Source organism: Paroedura picta, chromosome 15 (genome assembly GCF_049243985.1).
Source record: "Paroedura picta isolate Pp20150507F chromosome 15, Ppicta_v3.0, whole genome shotgun sequence".
In the NCBI taxonomy this organism is placed as follows: domain Eukaryota; kingdom Metazoa; phylum Chordata; class Lepidosauria; order Squamata; family Gekkonidae; genus Paroedura; species Paroedura picta.
This window is the reverse complement of record NC_135383.1, coordinates 2586156-2599799: the sequence shown is the minus strand read 5'-3', so window position 1 is coordinate 2599799 and position 13644 is coordinate 2586156. Positions and strand designations below refer to the sequence as shown.

Below are 13644 nucleotides of genomic sequence, written 5' to 3'. Positions count from 1 at the left end.
TTTGAACCGGAAACCAGGAAAGAAGCACTCTCAAGCCTCACCTCCATGGGGTTGACGGTTATGGTCAGGGCGGAATCGTCCCAATCCATCTCGTTCTCCTTCCCCGAATCCTGGTCCCGCATCGTCCGCTGGTGGGCGGCTCGGATGCGGAAGACGCCCAGAATGATCATGAACACCAGGAAACTGACGCAGACCACGATCACGACGGTGGCCGTACTCGGAACCACTGAGAGGGGAAAAGAGAGAGAAGCATGCAGAGGAGGGGCTGCCAGTCCTGGGGGACCGGCAAAGGAGGGAACTCTAAGTGCAGGGGTCTCCAACGTGGCACCTGCCCATCCTTTTCCTGGTGCTTACTGAAAGTGGGAGGGGCTAGATGGTCTTTTGCTCAGCAGGGCTTCTGATTGGCTGGGCAGATTAAAAGGCATCCTGTTAGATAAGCTTAAAGATTTCAGGCAGAAGAAGCACTATTAGTATTATGCATAAAATCGCTCCCTGACCTTCTGAGGGTGGCCCCGCCTATTGCAGCAGCCATTTTGTTATCAGTTCCACCTCCTGCGACAGCCATCTTGTGATTGCGCCCTGGGTCAGAATTCCAAAGGTGCCTTACAGGCTCAAGGAGGAGACCCCTGAGCCAAGTTCCAGAGAGCTCAGGGTGGTCTCCCCAGGATCAGGCAGGAGAAGCAAACCCAAAGGTTTCTTTGTGACAAATTGTATATATATTATATAATTCTATAGTATATATTATAATCAGTGTAATATAGTATATATTATAATCAGTGAGCTTGATGTATTATTCCGTTACGTTCTATGTGAACTGCCCTGAGCCTTAGAGGAGGGCAGTATACAAATGTAATTACTAATTAAGTAATCCATCAATTAATTAATTAAGACTGAGCAGCATAACATAGAGGCAAAGCAGTGTTCTAATGGCTGTTTTCTATATTTTGTATGCATTCTACCCTTTTTAAAAATAGTTTTAATTATAGGTGTTTGGGAAGAGCTATTTCCTGAGAGCCCAAGGAGAAATGGGCTGCCTCTCATTGGCATTAGACATCTAGCAAGGTTGTTTCACCCCCGATGCTACGTGCTGCTCAGAGGCAATTTGCTGTCGTTTATCAGCCGCTTCCGGAAAGGGAGCGAAAGAGAGGCAGAGTCTCAAATGGCCTCTCGATCTGAAGGGGAGCCAAATGGAGGTCAAGTCCTTACCCGAAAACCCAGGGTGTGGGTTGGCCAGGTTGTGACCTGAGAGGTCGACAAAGGAATGGTGGACAGGCTGGACAAACTGCGGCTGGGCGGCAATGTGACTGGCGTGGTCCACGGGGTTGGCCGTGTGGATGACGTTCACCTGGCAGGCAGAGGTGGGGGGAGAATGGGAGAAACAGGAAGGGAATGAAAAACGTAAGAACGTGAGAGAAGCCATGTTGGATCCCTCCTGGAACAGCAGTTGGACTGCTGAAAACAGCTAACTACATAGTTACATCTCTCCTCTCTCTCTTTCTATATGTCATTGTTTCTCTTCACAATAAAAGCTATCATACTCTTTAAGCATCCTACTCCTCCACCCTCTTTGGATATTCAAACCCTACCGATGTCTGGATCACCAGAGTTGCCCGCATACCTCCACTTTGAACTCATTGCTGACGTAACGGCTGTTGAGCTCCGAACAGACCAGTTTGAACTTCCGGTCGAAGAGAGTCGCGGCGTGCCAGTTGCGGTAACGGATGAGGTGCAAAACCTCTTCGTAGCTGGCCATGGTATCGACCCCTACGGGGAAAGCAACGCAGCTGTCGTCAGGGGCAAGGAGGGACCGGGCTCCCCCACCCGACTCTGGGCACAGGAACACAGACTGGTGAAGAGGTGGAGAGGAAACAGGGTGGCTCTCTTGAAGTATTGGAAAGGTGGTCACTTAGAGCAGGCGTAGTCAACCTGTGGTCCTCCAGATGTCCATGGACTACAATTCCCATGAGCCCCTGCCAGCAAATGCTGGCAGGGGCTCATGGGAAATGTAGTCCATGGACATCTGGAGGACCACAGGTGGAGTACCCCTGACTTAGAGGACTGCTTTGGATATCACTGGGGCGGTTACTGCCTTGTCGGCTGAAAAGGCTCACTTGAGAGCAAAGGCCAAGAATAAAAAACGCGTCCAGCGGCTTCCGTCACGGCTTGGCTCCCCCCTGCAGGGCTGGCCGAGCGTCAAAACTCACCTGTAATGATCAGGCCGAGGGAGGAGCTGCTCATCTCCATTCCCTTCTGCTGCAGCCGGACCAGGTCCACCTCCAGGCTCTCCTGCTCCTGGCTGAGCTCCTCCCCCACGACGGTCACCTCGCAGGTGTCCAAGTTGTGCATGATCTCTTCGGACACCAGCGACTCTTGGACTGAAAACGGGCAAGGAGAAACGGGTCAGGAAGGTCGGGGGTCACCCCTTCCCTCAGTGGGGCTGGGCCACTCCTGGCGCTTGACGCCCCGCAGTCCCGCCCAGAGCCCTCACCTGTGGGGTCTTCGTCTCCGTCTCCCTCCGGCTCGACCTCCCGGGTGATGGTGCTGATGATGCGGAGCTCAGGGAAGAGGGAGACCCCCTCGGGGCCCTCGAACTCCGACGCGGAACGAGCAAAGTGGTTGATGCCGCTCAAGCTGATCTTGGGCTCTTCAGGCTGAAGGACCATGACGTGGCCGTCCACGAAGGGGATGGCCACGCAGGCCTCTTCGCTGGAGCACCTGCGGGAGGCGACCGAGAGACGATGCCCTTAGAGCCCGAGGCGGTCGTGTGCCACGGAGATGGACGCAGGCCACTCAAGGCACAAGTCAGGCAGGGGTTACGGGGAGGGGGGGGGAACGGGCGGCCTTCAGATGTACGTGGTCTATTTTAAAGTGCCTGGCATGTCAGCCCTGATTTTCTTCTACTCTCAGTCTTCTGGTGTATCGGAAAGAAGAAGAAGAGTTGGTTCTTATATGCCGCTTTCCCTACCTGAAGGAGGCTCAAAGCGGCTTACAGTCGCCTTCCCTTTCCTCTCCCCCCAACAGACACCCTGTGGGATGGGTGAGGCTGAGAGAGCCCTGATATCCCTGCCCGGTCAGAACAGTTTTATCAGTGCCGTGGCGAGCCCAAGGTCACCCAGCTGGCTGCATGTGGGGGAGCGGGGAATCGAACCCAGCATGCCAGGTTAGAAGTCCGCACTCCTAACCACTACACCAAGCTGGCCCTCTCCCTCCAGGGCGAGCTCCAGCAGAGCGGAGAAGACCTCTTTCAACAGCTCGGTGCACGGCACGGCAGCTGCCAGAGGGAGCAACCAAACGGGCAGCACCCCTAACCATCGCTCCTGCTTATAGGCCTCTGTGGATAAAGTGGCCGAAGTGGCAGGGCTGAGGGCCAGTTCCAGAGCTGGCAGGCCAACATTTCAGGGCCAGGAAGGTGGTATGTTTAGCAGGCATTTTTGTCGACCAACTTGGGCTTTTTCTCATCTGGCACTTGAAGAAGGGGCAAAATGGGCTTTTAGCGTTACCCGCTGCGGAACAAGAGGCGGCGGAACTCACTTGACCGTGCTCGTGATCTTGATCCTCCGGATCCCAGGAGTGGGGAACTGCCGCGAATTCAGGTAGGAGATATGCTGCATGGCCTTGTCAAACTGGTCGATGTCGTCTCCCTCCAGGGTCAGGACGGACTGGCTGGGGTTCATCTGGATCTGAAAGGTTGGGCGGCGATGAGAGGGGATGTTTTGCGGGGAGAGGGAAAATCCGGGCTAGAAGGAGCTGCGTCCTCCTTTTTCTCTGCAGTCCTGGAACCTTTCCTGGGTGGTCTCCCATCCAGGGCTGGTCCCGCTTAGCTTCCAAGACCGGACAAGGCAGGGCTAGCCTGGGCCATCCAGGTTGGAGCAAGTGCTGCCAAGTCTGAACTGACATGTAGAAATTATAGGATCATAGAGTTGGAAGGGACCTCCTGGGTCATCTAGTCCAACCCCCTGCACCATGCAGGACACTCCCAACCCTCTCGCTCATCCCCTGTCACCTGCCACCCCCTTGAGCCTTCACAGAATCAGCCTCTCTGGAGGGGTGGGGGGGATGGGAGATTGAGTTCTACCACCATGTTTGTTCTGGCTTCTTGTTATATTAATTTTTTTTCCCTTGGACTGTTTTAATGGGGTTTTATTGGGGTCGTTAGCATGGACGATCTGTAACCCGTCACAAGCTGGTTTTGGGAGCGGCGGGAAATAAATAAATAAATATTATTATTATTATATTTATAATAATATAATATATAATATATAATATATAATAATAATAATAATTATTATTATTATTATTAATGCTGATATAGCTAAAAGGACTGTTTGGCATTTCCCGGCTGCCGCTGCCAGGGCTGCGGTGAGCGGGTGCTGAACGGCTCCATCCTGCAGCTGTTGTGCTAGCTCCTAAACAAATGGAATATATTCATGTGGGAGGAAGTGATTAACGTTTCCTGCTGCGGGGAGATAGGGGAGGAAAGAAGGGGAAAGACGCAATTTGCTTTTCTTATGTCGGAATTCCAAGGGGTTGTACGACAGGTACGGAACCCCTGATGGATAAAATGCAGGGAAACATCAATCTCTTAGAGGTAATTATTTATAGCATAAGTTTGGCGATCCCAGGGGGGGGGCGAATACCAGTATACTAAATATCGGTTGTCTGTAAATGTTGGGGGGGGATGAATGGAGGCAGCAACATCGTTTCATGTATTTCCTCCTTCCTGCATTGTCCAAAATCCCCCTCCCCCCAAAAAAAGAAATCTAACCAAGATTTGCTCTAACCTCCAAGAATGTTGGACATCTAGTAATGTTCGAGAGGTCCCGGCTCTTCCAGCACTTTTCAGACTACATTTCAGTTGTCCAGTGGTCCAGTTTGGACCAGAGTCAACAATAAAGGATTTAAATCATGTCAGCTAAGTTTTCCCATCAAAACTGCCAGCCCCCCCCATTATCCTTGCGGAGAGGGAAAAATGCAGGGGGGTCTACCTTTTGTCCTAGTTAGAAAGAAACGGGAGAGAGGAAGGCTGCAGTTTTCACAAGTAAAACCAGGCATGTTTAAACCCTACTTCCCTTTCTTTGCCAGCCTCTAAGTGGGACTGGAGGGATCCCCCAGTATTAGAGCTCCTCTCCAGATTACAGAGATCAGTTCCCCAAGAGAAAATGGCTACTGGGGAGGGCATGGCACCCCTCTGAGGTCCCTGCCCTCACCAGGCTCCATCCCCAAATCTCAAGAGCTGGCAAGCCTAGTCCCCGCCCCCCACAGGCCAGGGGGAACCTGGCAACCAGCTTATCTTCTGAGATTTGGCAAGATCCCATACCATTCCACATCCCGGGGCCGGCGTATTACCTTCATGCTTTTGCTGGCCCCCTCAGCCATCTGCAGATCCAGCCCCTCTTTGCAGGTGTAGAGACAGTCGATCACTTGTTTGTTCTCCAGTTTCCCAGAACGGATCATCAAGCCGGCCAGGTTGCCCCGGAAGAACTGGGCCATGCGGTGCTCGCCACCTTTATTGAGCAAGGGAAAATAGATGGTTAACGCAATCAATTTCTTCGGTGGGACAACTCCGCTCACGGTTCTGGCTGCGTCGGCATGCAGGTTAGCAAGTGTCCATTCTTGTGTTAACCTTGCCGTGACGCTCAAGCACAACTCGGGGTGGGGGCGGGGAGAACTTAAAAAGAAGCTCACTCATGCAACGCGGGCCTTGAGCGAAGGAGGCAAATGGAATGATCCAGCTCAACCATGGAAATAAAAGGTTATGGCCCTTACTGAACGGTGAATTTCCCCTCTCCAGTGACATCCACGCCGTTTGAGATTTCAAGGCTACGGTTCAAAGCAGGCATACCGAGAAATGCATCGACTCTCATCAACTCAAAATCGTTTCATGCCACACATGTACAAGTGAACAAATCAGGGCAAACTTCGGCGCCACGAAAATGAGACGGGAAAGGATGCATGACAGATGTGAACAAACAAAACCGATGTTTCAATGTTCATGAGACACCCAAACAACAATCCGAAGACTTAAAATATCGTTGGTAAGTAGCAGGTGGTCTGCTAAAAGAAAGTTAATGGGGAAACCCTGCCTACCCAAATAATAAGAATTTAAGAATAATAAGGGGCTCATGGGAATTGTAGTCCATGAACATCTGGAGAACCACTAAGCCCTGTCTCCCTGCCAAGAGCCCGAATTCCCATTCTCACTCCTGCCTCTCACTCAGATAGGTCTGCCTGCTCTAAGCACAGGGATTTGGTCTCTCCCCCCCCCCCCACCAAAAAAAGTAGAAAGACTGCCTTTATTCATATGCAAATATATGCAGCTCTAATCAGGAGGTTAAGACTCCTATGATTAAATCAATTAAGATTTCTTTACCAGGGGAAGACAGCTTCGCAGAAGGGCAAAGCCGTACCATTTAGCTATTCTTTTCTAAGCTGGTTTTAAACATCATTACTCAAGTGAGGAATAATTAGAAGGTGTTTTCCTACTCTGGCAGAGCTCTCTGGAGCATTAGCCATTTTCAAGCATACAATTTTAAATAAATGGAAAAATGGAGTTTAAAAAAAAAACACGGCCTCAAAGCCCGGCTAGCAAGAATGAGGGAGGCCACCTTCCAGGGAAGCATGCCAGCGGTGGACAACCCAGTAGCTAAAAAGAATCGCGAAGTTATCTGTACAAATCTCACTTTTGGCCTGAGGCCCCCAGGTGGCTTTGAAGCCACCTGCAATAGCTCAGCTCCACTCCACAAACTGCATTACAGGAATAACGATACTGATCTACTCTGCAGGGCTGTTGTGCGAACCACACCAAACTAAGTTGCTGTTTAATTCTCTGAAGCCCTTTTACGAGTGGTTAGCGTTACGCAAAAGACCGCTCCGATGTACAAGCCGGTGTGTCGTTTCACAGCTTCCTCTCCATAACCTTCAACCCTATCCCTCCGGTTCACGGCTAGATTAGAATTCAGCAGCATCTTAAAGGCCCACAAGACTTTCACGATCACATGTTAACTCTCGAAAGCTTCCACCCCAAAAATCTTGCTGGTCCCTAAGCTGCCCCTTTGATCTACCCGTTCGACAGCTCTTCCCACAGGCCACGGACTAACTGCCCCTGGAGAAGGGCAACCGGTGTGGCCACATCTCCCATGGGCCCATGCATGCGTTGATGGGGGGGGAGAGGGGGGGGGGAGAGAGAGAGAGAGAGAGAGAGAGAGAAGCTGTAGTTTTTTGCCACGAAAACGCATCTCAAACTCTCCATCAGAGCAGCGCTCGGGTGTTAACAACCAAAGGGGACGAAGGGAGGTGAACATGTCCGATCCAAGCAGCGCGATGGAGAAACAAAAAAAGCCAAATTATGTGGATTCAATGGCCGTAACGCAACGCTGGCATTCCATGCTGTGTGTGAGATGGAGCAATGTCTCAGCTTAGAAGTGAAAAACAAAAGAAAAATAAAAAAGAGGGGGGGGGGGGAACCAAGTGAACAAGAGGAACGCCGGTAACCTGTGGGGATCTCAGACGCTTTCTCCGTGTCATTCTCATTTTCTGTATATTCTGCAGAGCAGCGAGACAAAGCGGAGGGGAGAAAGAAGAAACAAGGAACCGGGTGGTTAAGACGCGTTGGCTGATCTGTCGTGGCGCACCTGGCTCAACTCTCCCCCCCCCACCCCAATTTGGTGGAAACACACCCAACCCCCTCGGTCAATAACCTATTTCAAAAGAGGAGCCGTCGCTCCCAGCCTTTCTCTCTTTCACACCTGCAGTGGTCCCAAAAAAAGACTGGGGAAATCGTTGCATGCTGACTCAGCTGCAGAGGAACGGCCGCACTTGGTGGCTACAGGGCTCAGAGAGCAGAGGCGCTGTCATGGGGAGGGTGTCAGAGGAAGCCTGGCGGGACACGAGTTCGAATCCTCACTGGGCCAAGAGAGTGACCCCAGGCCGGCCTCTTTCCCTCTCAGTCTTGGGATAAAGAAGTGAGACAGAGAAGTGGAAAGAAGGCTCTAAGGACCAGAGAGGAGAAGCGCAGTCTGGATCACGGAAGTGAGCAAGTGAGGCCTCTTCGGCCAGGGCTGCACAGGCGATAATGTCTTTCGGGGAAACTCTCCCCACCGAGGACTCCCCACCCACCCCCAAAAGACAACCGCGGCTCTCTGGAACATGGTTTGAAAAACGGGTGGCCAATCGATAGGCCAAGCAGAGGAAGAAGAGGCCACAGCAGCATCCGCAGGCAAGGAGGGAAACACAACAGGGTAACTCAGCGGCTTCTGGGGGCGGGACACACTCCACTCCGCATGGCCCCTCCTGCATGCACACTGACTATCACTTCCGTGCGTGTGTGTGTATGTCTCCCATCCAAGTCCTACCCAGGGCTGACCCTGCTTAGCTTCTGAGAGAGGATGCAATCCGGCTGGCCTGGGCCGTCCAGGTCAGGACAAATAAATACGTTGCTTCTAGTATGGTGCACGAAGCGTCTGCCAGTCACAATCCACTTAGGGTGCCTCCAAAGGGTCTTCAAGCCAAGAGATAAACTGAGTCACTTGGCGGTGGCCTGCCTCTGCCCAGCAAGCCTGGGAAATCCTCGGGGGTCCCCCTGCCTGTTCCGCTTCGGAGAGCTGATTTGAGTGCCGGGCTAGCTGGGCCACCCGGTGCAGACTTGCATAAGTGAGCAAAAAGTCGAGACGCAGCATTCTTTGTTCCTGCCTGTTCCTGCCTCTTCTCCTTGAGGACCACAGCGGATGGGCCTATAAGCCCAGCGAGAGCGGCCTGCCACAGGCCCAGCAACCAAACCTCCACCGGACACTCAGAAAGGTTGCATTACCTTGCCAGCACGCGCCGACTACCAACTGCGACTCTATTCTGGAGGGGTGAAGCGGGTAGTCCTCCGTCACCGGGAAGGGATCGAAAGAGACGCCGTCGACGTAGAGGGTCACCGTTGGCAGTTCTACGTTGAGGACATAATGGTGCCATTCCTTGTCACATACCTGGGGAAACCAACGATGACAACAACAAGTGAACCAGCTGTCCTGCATGTCACACCCAGAGAGTTTTCGGACTGTTTTTTCGTGAGAGTGAGCAAAAACCTAGAGCCCCTTCTGGCTTAACTGGAGACAGGATGGGAAGGCCGCTGTACTCAAGGTCACCATTCCAGTTCTTAATACAAAGGACTGCTTCGGTGCAAGATTTAAGTATGGCCCATTTAACCCGGTATTGTCTGCTACTCTGAGGGACAGCAGACCTGTGAGGTCTTTCACAGCTTGCTCTGAGTTCCTCATAAGTAGAAATTTATTGGAGAACTGAACCTGGGTCCACACAAAACACATAAGGAGGACATCAAAAGAGCCCTGCTGGGTCAGAACAGGGAGGGTCCAGCCTCCTGTCTCACACAGTGGCCAGCCAATTCCTTTGCAGGGCCAGCCACAGGGCAGAGAGGCTGAGGCCTTCCCCTGAGGTTGCCTCGTGGCCCTGGGATCCAGAGGTTTTCATCACAGATCAGTCAAGGCTGGTGAGACGGGACGCGACTGCCTTCTTGTCTTCCAAGCGTGGGAAGCAAAGACCAAGAAATAGCCTTGCTGAAAGGCTTACTATAAACCCGTGACCACATGACAGAAGCCCTTTAGCTGGATGTGCCAGAGAGTGAACTCAGCACTTCCTGCATGAAAGAAAAGCAGGTTCTCTGCCCCCGGGCTACAGCTCCAAGTAGGAGAGCAAAAGAGTCTTCTGGTGGCCCAGTCTGACTCACCCTGTTTTTATTTAGCTGCCTCGTGTTTCCAAGTTAGGCATAAAACAGTACATGATTTCAACAGAACGCAGAGATGGCCTCCCTTCCAACGCACCTGGTTGAGTTTCCAGTGGAATTCTGCCGGTTTGTAGCTCTGCCCCTCAGAAGGATCTTGGCGGAAGAGGAAGACCAGTCGGCAATTGTGCACGTACAGAGAGTAATGGTGCCGGTTCATGTCTGCGTGAAGAAGAGGAGAGCCATCAGCACGGTTCCCGCCTCTCCCCCTTTCCAGAGGCAGGTCTCTGAAACAGTTCTTAGTAAGCTACTGCGTTATGTTTTACCCTGAGAAGGAAATGAGCCAAAATAAGAGTTGAGTTCGCCCATATCAAAATCTGAAAGCTAAAGCCACGTGTTGTCTCCCATTAGGCCGCCCAAGTTGTGGTTATTTTATTTATTTGACTGATTTGTGAACAACAACGACACTAACTGGATAAACCAATGTGTTTTAGCACATCAGAGAAACATGTCTTTTGCACGCACTCATTCATTCCAATTTTTCATGGAGAAAGCATACAGACTAGCAAAGACGGGTCTGCTGAGGTCTGCTTGGATAGTCTTGTGGGTGGATTTCTGGAGGGCCTATTAAGATCCCGGGCTCCCAACACGGGCACAAAGGCATGTCAGCATTCCCAAGGCGCACCTGCAGGATCAGGGACCCCCGATTTAGATCAAGATCGCCTTTCCCTGCATAAAGGATTCCTACTGACGGACAAATACAAGAAGGCTTCTGCATTGCCAAGAAGGAAGGGCTCAAAAACTTGCTTGACAAGCTACAGAGGTTTCCGCTTGTTTTACAAGTGTTGGGTTTGGAGTCTAGAGCACGAAGAAAAATGTTCCTTAATATTCTAAAGACACTCAGGAGAAAGGGACGCTTTGTGTTTACTGTCAGGAGAATAAGCAAAAAATCTTGTGAACGAGCATCCGGTGGCTCAGAAAGTGAATTCTTTTGAGATGCCTCTCTTGATGAGCCACATCTAAGGATGTGTGTTTCTAATTTCCTCACCCCTTTCCAATCTAATTGCTTCCAGGATTCCAAAAACGCTAGACTTTTTAATTAAGAGGGAGGCGAATCTTACTGGGCCTTGGTCTGGTTCACAGCTCAAAAAGCTGATCTTAGTTATTACATCCGCACTTTTGATCTAGCTGGGAGTGAACAGGACTGGTCTTTTTCGGCTTCTGTTCTCAGCTTAACAGATTGCCTTGCGAGAGGCTTCAGAGTTTGGCTTTTGTCTCCTCAGAGCCCCAGCGTGACCCAGCAGTCAGAGTGCCGGATTCTGGTGTGGGACAGGCCTTATCCCAGCCTGACCTATTTCACAGGCCTGCTGCAAAGGTAAACTGGAGGGGAGAGAATATGTGGGCTCCGCCTCCAGTTCGTTGGAGGAGGGGCAGTTAAAAATGTCAGAAAGGATATCAGAGAATGGTTGGATTTTGTTGTGTTTTTTCCAAAATCAATCAAAATTACTGCTCCATTGTCTGGACAAACAAAGAGGCAAGTCTTTGGCTCCTCTAAGGTATAATTATGGAATCCCCGTTATCACGTTTCCTGCGTAATGATACGATCTTTTAAAAATTCCTCTTTGAAGCACGGACAGAGAAAGCCATTCACCCGCGGGGAGGGCAGGAGCGGAGAAAGGAATACTCTCTCCTGGAACCCAATTAAGACTTCTGTGCTCTCGGTTCCCTTTACAAAGATACCATGGAATCGTATTGCGACGATGATAGAGGACAGAACGCAGCCAAGGTAGGAGGGCCCCGTCTGTCACCACCCGCTGGAATTAACAGGCGCGACCAAGGAAACAGCGTTGTAGGGAGGACTACTTGGCTATAAGGGAAGCATTGATGTTTGAGAAATACAAAAATATATCTTATCTGAAATGAAATCGAAAGCCAAAGCAAAAGAATGCTTCTGAACATTCAATGACATCACGGCAGACCAGCCAATAGCATGGGGTGTTTCACTCAGAATAAAAACGAGATGCTGCCCCTTAGCCCAACAGCCAATGACGTTTCCCGAACCTGTCTTGTCGGAATTACAGAGGATGGTCTCCTTTTCCCTAGACCCGGCCCCGTGCCTCATCCACACGGAGATCATGAAGGGCTCTTTCATGTTGACGGTGACAACGCTGTCGGGAACCTTCACCGCCTGGGTGCCGTTGAACTCGAAGACTTGGTCGCTGTCGTGCCCGTTGTCGGTCAGGAGGCCGGCCGTCCAGTTGGCGGTGCTGCTTGGAGGGGGGAGCAGCTCAGCCGTGCCGGGGGAAGCACCTGCAATTCAGGGATCAGCACAGACAGAGAACTTATACATTTCGGCATCAGCTACATGGGAAAGTCATGCGCCAATCATGCAGCTTTATATTTTCCCATTACAGAACCCACTGGTCAAGGTCCAGCTTCCAGCGCTAGAATTTGTGCTCCGGTTCCAAAGGCAGGAGACCTCCCTCCTCCCCTTCTGGGCCGAGAACATGTTACTACGTTCAATTTGCCTTTCGATGGCAGGACTTTAATTGCGTCTCCCGCCCTCCATCTTTCCATGGTCTGTACTGTGGCTACACAGAGAGGCCAACTGTAAAGTGTGGCTCTAGAAACGAATGCCTTCACGGCTAACGCCCCCCTCTCCCCATTTTTGGGGTGAGCGACTGATGATTCATAGGGACAAGGCAACCATCGGGCCGGCCGTTCCTCCCCGGCTGGCTAAGCGAGCCCTTACCGCACAGCCTGTGAAGGGACTTCTCGGAATAAGTGTCTCGGTCGCAACCTTTCCCGATGTGGTTTGTCTCCAGCTCGACTGTGGCCTGCACGGAAGTGACGGGCTCGTCACACGTCTCCAGATGGATGTTGGGGAAGAGCGCCAGGGAGCCCGTCCCGGGTTCGTATTCCATTCGCTTGCTCCAGCCTGAGCTCGGAAGGAAAGAGAACCGTCAGGCGTTCTCCCGCTGCATCGGTCGCTGACACACCAGGCAGCAGGCCCGTTTGGGTGGCGACCGCAACGCGACAAGGCCGGCCCTTGCCACACTCACCCTGCCAGCCGGGCTTGCATGTCGGCTTGATGCTGATCTTCACCAGCACGTCCTCCGTCGCTCGCTTCTTCCCGCAGTCGTAGGCCGTCACGGTGAGCTTGTACTGGTGTTCCTTGCCGTAATTGAGCTTCTCTGTGTTCTTGATGTAACCTGAAAGAGCCACTCCAGCCATTAATGAGCAATGCTTTTAACCGCACAAAGCTACCTTCAACCATGTTGGAATGCCAATCTATTTGGGACCCCACCTAGCCAAATATTTACCCAGATGGGTTGTGTTTCTCCAAGGTTTGCACATAGGGGTGGGGGGCGTCTTGCCCAGCCCAGCTCCCCAAACTCCTGAAACAAGCCCCAAGCGGCCTTTTGTCCTGTCACTCAGGCCTGTGTTTTCTGCTCCAGGGAATGCCTTTTGCACCGATGTCTCCTGGGGAGCTGCCCTGAACCAGGCTGAAGTGTTTTAATAAGTGAATAATAAAACTCCTGGCACATTACAGAGGATACTGCAGCGTATTCCAGGGAGCACTGCTGAATTCTGCAAGAACGTGACCGAGCCCGGCGGAGCGCATCGCCCCAGGTGAACAGAAAATTCCACAAAGCATTGTGACACGCCCTGCCCTCCCTGGGGAACAAGGAGGGCTGAACCGAAAGCCCGTTGTCCTTGTTTCAGCTGCAATAACAATGGCGAATCGGACAGGCATCTTTTGAGGATGCTGATCTACCCTGGCCAGTTTGGTCTTCCAAGGAGAATCTCCAGTAAGTCTGCCAACATAATCAGGGCTCCCCAAAATGGTAAAGACCCAAAGGAAGAGGACAAAGGGGAGTTTTTCACCCAGGACCAACCAGCCATAAAGATAAAGCAGGGCT

General features: G+C 51.7%; 1 protein-coding gene across 4 annotated transcripts in view; it reads right to left on the bottom strand.

Moving 5' to 3' along the window:
- CLSTN1 (calsyntenin 1) overlaps positions 1–13644 on the bottom strand; it is a 38425-nt gene that overhangs the window by 3618 nt on the left and 21163 nt on the right. For 2 of the 4 annotated variants that reach the window (XM_077312221.1, XM_077312222.1), the window contains 13 exons: positions 12784–12933; positions 12474–12659; positions 11783–12031; positions 9822–9943; positions 8807–8969; positions 7492–7542; positions 5347–5504; positions 3532–3680; positions 2489–2715; positions 2205–2375; positions 1619–1764; positions 1207–1345; positions 42–226 (listed from right to left, as the gene is read on the bottom strand). In XM_077312221.1, coding sequence (XP_077168336.1) covers positions 42–226; positions 1207–1345; positions 1619–1764; positions 2205–2375; positions 2489–2715; positions 3532–3680; positions 5347–5504; positions 7492–7542; positions 8807–8969; positions 9822–9943; positions 11783–12031; positions 12474–12659; positions 12784–12933 — 2096 coding nt within the window. The remainder of the gene's footprint in view (positions 1–41; positions 227–1206; positions 1346–1618; positions 1765–2204; positions 2376–2488; positions 2716–3531; positions 3681–5346; positions 5505–7491; positions 7543–8806; positions 8970–9821; positions 9944–11782; positions 12032–12473; positions 12660–12783; positions 12934–13644) is intronic. The other 2 variants (XM_077312223.1, XM_077312224.1) reach the window with 1 other exon arrangement.